Source organism: Buceros rhinoceros, unplaced genomic scaffold (genome assembly GCF_000710305.1).
Source record: "Buceros rhinoceros silvestris isolate BGI_N320 unplaced genomic scaffold, ASM71030v1 scaffold17675, whole genome shotgun sequence".
Classification (NCBI taxonomy): domain Eukaryota; kingdom Metazoa; phylum Chordata; class Aves; order Bucerotiformes; family Bucerotidae; genus Buceros; species Buceros rhinoceros.
In genome coordinates, this window is record NW_010414750.1 from 2,560 (window position 1) to 9,043 (window position 6,484).

General features: G+C 50.2%; 1 protein-coding gene across 1 annotated transcript in view; it reads left to right on the forward strand.

The window, feature by feature from the left end:
- Positions 1-1,209: 1,209 nt before the first annotated feature.
- LOC104494379 (EMILIN-2-like) overlaps positions 1,210-6,484 on the forward strand; it is a gene marked incomplete at both ends in the record, with an annotated part of 7,366 nt that continues 2,091 nt past the window's right edge. Inside the window, 2 exons of the mRNA XM_010137197.1 lie at positions 1,210-1,385; positions 3,914-5,848. Of these exons, the coding sequence (XP_010135499.1) occupies positions 1,210-1,385; positions 3,914-5,848 (2,111 nt within the window). The remainder of the gene's footprint in view (positions 1,386-3,913; positions 5,849-6,484) is intronic.

Consider the following 6,484-nt stretch of genomic DNA (forward strand, 5'->3'; position numbering starts at 1 on the left):
TGGTACGACAGGCTGCTCTTTGGCCCAGAAACAGCTGGATAAAGTATGACATTGTCTCTCGTCAGAGTCACTTTTCCCCCGAATAAGAAGTAGTAATGCAAAAGAACTCTGAGTGTTCCCGGAGCGCGCTGATCAGCACGTGTTGTGACAGAACTGGGAACGGTACGGTTGGATACTGGTTCTGTTCAAAGAGAGGAGTTCGTCTGAGGAATGGGGATAGCTGCTTTGTTTCTTGGTGTTCCAGGTGTACCAAGGTAGAGAGCTCCGGTGGCGAAGCCCTCGTTTATTGATTTTCCTCGTCTCTCAACCCCAAGTGAGCTGTACCTCAGAGTGGTTCGGTTCGGGTCACCCACCCCGCCCCTGCGCGCGGCCGGCTGGGGCTGTGTGCTGAAGTGACGGCAGAAGGCTGTGCCTAAAGAAAGCTGCACAGCCCGGCTCGGCTGCCGTTTGCTAACTTCCCAGTGATCCACCAGGGAGCTGATGGTCGTGTGTACGTAATGTCTGCACAGCTTGGTCTGCAAGATGCTCTTCGGCTCAGCCAGTGAAGTGGGGAAGAGTCACTTCCTTGGCTGGAAAGACTGGAGCCTTTCATCTGACCCCTCCTCTCCTGCCTTATCTGACTCAGGCTTCCAGCCTTTCCTCCTTCCTGGGAACGGGACTTGCCCTGGCTTGGCTCCGCACGCGGGGAGCCTGAGGAGAGGTTCAAGTGGAGACTGGGAAGACAAGTGGGACGCAGCGGGCAGAAATGTTCTTTCGTGTCCAGAATTGCTGCTGCCAGAGCAGCCCTGTGGGTGGGTTTGGAAGGAATAGGGTTAGTTAGAGGAAAAAGGGGTTGGGCTTACTGGGTGCTGCACTGGTGGTCACTGGAGCTCTCAGCAAAGGAACAGGGTTAGTTAGAGGAAAAAGGGGTTGGGCTTACTGGGTGCTGCACTGGTGGTCACTGGAGCTCTCAGCAGTGGCTGATGAGCTGAACCTTCTCCTCCCACCACCCTCTGCTCATACATGTTCTGTTGCCATATTTGCTCTCCCTGACACGACCATATTGTGTGCAGGTCACTTTACAACCCAGTCATTTGACATTTGAAGGAGAAAATGACTGACAGATGAAAGTAGTTGATTGTCGTTTTAAAGTCCCCCGGCTTAGTTTTTGCTTCAGTCTCAATGGCAGATCGAGCTGTGGGTCACTTAAAATACTTTCTGTGTTGGCAGATACCAGACGAGTTTCAGACCTCGGTACACAGTGGCGTACAAGACGGTGACGGAGCTGGAGTGGAGGTGTTGTCCCGGGTACAGAGGGCAGGACTGCAGAGAAGGCCCAGCAGACAAGCCCAGCATGGCTCGTCGTCACGCCACGCCAACGAAAGCCGTCTTGAAGAAGGGCTTGGGTAACTTCTGTTTGAGTTGTGCTGTGCCCCATCACGCCTGGTCTCTTGTTCTGAGTGGTAGCTGTAAGAACCGTTGTGGTGTCTGTTAAACTCTGCTGCTGGCAGGAACAAAAGCCATAAGGAGGACACTGCCAGGCAGGAAAACAATAGCCAGGCAATACCCATCCTGACGCGGAGGATTTCCTGTGGAATAACGGAGGGGTGGCTGTAGAGCACCGGCTGTAAATGCCAGCCAGCTACTCCTGGGTCAGGAAAACCTTGGTGTGAAGGTTGGGTTCTCTGCAGGAATTCACAAGGGTTTTTGTGATTTCTTCAGCATTCAGCAGCAAAAGATACATTTGAGAGGAACTATTGTTAACGCAACAGCGAACAGGTTCTGATGTAAGGGTTCTAACGCTCCCTAGCAGTCTCACTGCGTTCTGTTTGTTCGGGGACTGGTGCGGGTTTCACAGATCGTGTCCGATGACCTGCCTGGATTCCTGAAAACTCCCAAAAGGGTGAATGGTGTTTGTGTAAGGGGCAGTGGGTTCCTGACAGGGCCTGTGGAAGGGGCTGAAGGGGTCAGCAGGAGTGCTCTCACTGCAGCGTTGTGCCTTTTCTGCATTAACAAAAGATGCTAAACAGACTGCAGGACTTTCCCAGCATCCTGGACACTGGTGTCATGTAGCACTTGGTCAGGTTTCCACTGGGGTTCTGTGTGTAGTGGGGTGGGTCGGGGCTGAACACGTGGTTTCAAACCAGTCCTATACGTTATATACCGGCTTTAAAAATAGGCTTTTAAATATTTTGTTAGCCTGCCTAAAATATTATTTCCAAAAGGTGATGATAGACCACGGCGATACCTTGGAGTAACTTGCACACTGCTTATGTCTAGAGATTGCCTTTCTGCTCGGACCCTAAAAGAACTGTAATTCAGTGCAAAACCAGGCCAGCGTGTACGGAACAGCTGGCTGCCCTGCCTGTCCTGAAGGGTAGGTCTGTGACTTCCTACCCTCTTTGTGATGTCTTCAAGCTGAAATCCAGTTTAAAACTAAAGCAGAGTTCCCGTGGCCTGTCCTTCAGACCATACCTCCGTGCTGCTCCCTGCTGTGTGTCCAGCACACCTAGCTTGGAGCCCGTGCTGGCGTTCTTTGTCTGAGGATTGAGCTGTAGACCCCTCTTGTCATGGGAAGAGCTACTCTAGTGTAAATTATCTGTGTGTCTGGTTTCTGCCGCATTGGTAAGACAAGTATTGTCCTCCTGCCTTCTGCTCCATAGCTTCCTTGGCTTCTTTAACATCTGCAGTAGCGTGTGCGAAGGTCTCTGGATCCTGCATTGCATGAGAGGTGTCAGGCAGAACCAGACAGCATCGTACGTGGGGGATGTAATCGTACTCCTCTGGGCGTAACGGCCACGATGGGTGGGAGCAGGCAGATGCTGACGTCACGTGGATCTGGGCATTGAAGGGCTATGACCCGTGTGTTGAACTGGAACAAGGGGTGCTCTGGCTGCAGGTTTGATTAACGTTAGGTGTTACACACTCAGTGTCCCGACTTTCTAGTGCCTCGTTGCTGAGAATCCCAGGGAGGAGGAGCGGAGGGATCTCAATGGGTCTGTTTGTCCCTGCCAGTCTGCAGATATTTTTGAGTATCTCTCTTCATGCCCCTCTCCTCTCACCTAAAAAAAAGACTTTTCCGGCAGTTAATACATTCTTTCTTGACCTCTGATAAAGTTCCTTTCTTTCCTCTGGGTTTTCTCAGTTGTTGCACACTTTGCTTGAAGCGGAGCATCCAGAGTTGCCCGTGGCTCTGCCGGTGATGGGTGGACTGGGCGGATGGTTTCAGATTCGTTCACTGAGTTGTGCTGGCTCTAAAGCGGACTGCAGCTGAAGGTCTGCTTCTACTTCTTTTTGTTCGGTGAGGGTAGTGCTGGCGTGACTTTAGTCTCGCTGGTTTCAGTGTGTACAGCTTGTCCTTCCACAGACATCTTTACTGCGTGCTTTATGGCTCAAATGATGAGGTATTTCAGAAGCAATGTGATAAGTGGAGTATCTTGCAGAACCCCATCCAGTGTATGCATTTGGACCCCAGCTCAGCAAAATACTGGAGCACAAAGCCACTTCAGGCACATAAATCATTGCTACTGAAGTTTTCAAGGGGAACTGGGGAGCAGCAGCTCCCAGATGACCGTTACAGGAGGTGTGGTGGCTCCGAGGTGCCTGTGTGTGGTGCGCGGGGATCTGTCCTGGTCTGTTGGACATGGTAGAGCTTGGATTCATTGCTGAACAAGAAGGGGGGTGCTGCTTGCTGCTTTGTTTATTGCCATTGTAACTTGGCAGGAATTGGTCCACGTGCAAAAACTTTTTTAATTTGGGGTGTTTCATGACGTTTTAATCACAAACTACTGAAAAAAGACTAGGGAAGGGAACAAGTGTTATGCAATTGAAGTTGTGTTTGGCTTTAAAGAAAGTGAAGTTAGCGTCAGCTGATTAACAGAGATACCACTGGGAGTATTTACAGCCAGGCTTTGCCTCTTGTTTCCTGAAACAGATGCAGTACCCACCGAAGCGCCAGAGCCTCCACCGTACGAGAAGAAACTGCAGTTTCTTGAGGATGAATTGTTAAGACTTACACGGTCGGTGCTTGAACTCCAGTCCTCGGTGGCAGGTGTGAATGAAAACCTGAAGCTGACCGTCCAAGAAGATACCAGTAAGATGTTGGTCACTTGGCTGAACAACCTGTACGACCGCGCAGAGCCCGATAGTGCGGTTGGTGGTGAAACAGACACTGTTCAGCTGCCCGGGCTCCTCAGCAACAAAGATCACAAAGACCCCTTTATTGATTTTGAGATGGAAGATATAAAGTCTGAGCTGGCTGAGGTCAAGAAAGCCTTGAAGATGAGAAATGACAAGCTGGAGGAACTGAATGGAAAAGTCAAAGGCTATGAAGGACAATTAAAACAACTGCAGGAGGCAGCCCAAGGGCCTACAGTAACAATGCCCAGTGACAACATCTATCGGGAGTACATAGACTCAAAATTTGAGTCCCTCAGACAGGAAATACTGGAAGGATTTGAAAAGAAACTGGCAGATCTGAAGGACTTCTGTGAGTACAAACTCCAGGATATCCAGCAGCGGTGTGATGACCATGAGAATAACTGTTCGGGAATAACTGATGTTATTCGAGGAAAAGAGGATGACTTGAGGAAGGAAATAAATAGTCTCCGAACTCGGATTCCATCAAACAGGTCCAGCTGCTGCAGGGAGGGCGAGAGAAATGACTTTGACCAACAGCTCGAAGATATGGATAAGAAGATTGAGAGAGTTGCGGAAGCCCACAGGATCTTGAACGTCAGGATAGACAATGAAATCAGCCGCCTGTCGACTCCAGACCTAGAAGACATGTTTGGTGAGAGGCTGGAGGAGCTGGATGCAAGGATGAACGTTACGGAACGGAACGCTGAGGAACACTGCTTCTACGTTGAGGAAACTCTCCGCGGTGCTATCGCTGCTGAGGTCGACGAACTGAGAGACTTGTTTGACCAGAAGCTGCGGGCACTAGAAGACAGGCTGGGCGGCACTATTCTAGAGATCGCCAACACCACGGACCCAGACGGAATGTACGTGCACCCTGGGCCCATCCCGCCCAGCGACGCGGGATTCGCCAGTGAGCAGCTGACAGCAGAGATGAGTTTCCTGAGGAACAAATTGCTGTCGCTTGAGCACCTCTGTGGGCAGAAGTGTCCCTCTGTACCACAGGGCGCAGCGGACCTCCAGAGAGAGCTGGAGAGTTGTAACAACAAGTACAATGACTTGCTTCTGAAGACAGAGAATAACTCTGCTCTCCTGCAGTCTCTGAATAGCTCTCTTAACGAGAAACTCGGCTTAATTAAGGGCAACCAACGGGACATCCAGAAAATGCAGAGAGACGTACGTGTGTTCCGCTATAGTCTAAATGTCATGGACAAAGACGTGAAGAGCCTTCAGGACGGCTTGAGTAGCTGCAAGGAGCAGCTCCTGGGCGTCAATTCCACCTGCAGAAAAACCCAGCGAGGTGTCTTCCGCAAAATCGATCAGATGCAGAGGACGTTTGCCAACCAGACGGCTCATCCCAGTGATCATTGCTGCGGGGAGGTGAGGGAGAGGCTGGAGCAGCTGAGCGACCACGTCCTGAACGATCTCAGCAGCTGCAGAGACAAGACCCAGGGCCTCCAGGAGGGCGTTTCGGACGTCGAGAGCAGAGTAGCGCGGGTTGAAAACGTTTGTGGCAGGCTGGACTCTGTCTCGGGCAGCTTGCAGAAGATCAAGGAGGGGCTGGATAAGCACGTGAGCAGCCTGTGGAACTGTGTCCGTGAGATGAACTCGACGATAGCGTCCCACGGCACTGACATTGCTGGGCTCAAAAATTCCATCCAGCAGTTTTATAGTCAGGTCTCCAAAATCACCACGGACGTTGAAGGCATCCTGAAACCTCCGTCTGACACAAGTAAGGGCGTTTATTTTCTTTGTTTAATGTTTTTGTTTGTTTGTTTTTCACCTGGCTTTCCTCACTGAGTCATTTCTAAAGGAACTGAACAAGGGAGGAAAAACTTCATGTTACACAACTTGTACTTTGTTGTGACAGGGACTCTAGTTTTGGCTCTTTGCTCTAGAACTCCACAGAGGACTGAGTGCTTTTAAAAGTACTCTCACAAAAAGAAAAGAAGTTTTATTATGTGAGTTCATGTTTACTTTGAGCCAGAATAAAGAGAGTGGGAAAACTAGTGTTTTTGGAGAGTGAGTTTAAAGTGCGTTTTAAGTAATAATTATCGTTCTGGTTTTATTCCAGTTCACTTTATTTGATTTTTGTTGTTGTTGTTACGTTTTATTTTGCTGTGAGATAGTGTTCTGGTTCCTCGGGGGAAACTGAAAAGCAAAGGAAGCCAAAGGAATTCAAACTCATGATAAGAAAGATTCCCTGTAAGTTTTGCTCTTCACGTGAGTTGTTAATTCAGCGCCAGCGCTTCGGTTTGGGACGCTGGCAGGCAAGCTCTGGCACCTCCGGGTGCGGCAGTACAAGGCGTTTGCTCATGGCTCTCCCAGCAGTTCCCACCCCACAGCGTGGCTGGCAGCGGGTGCCTGC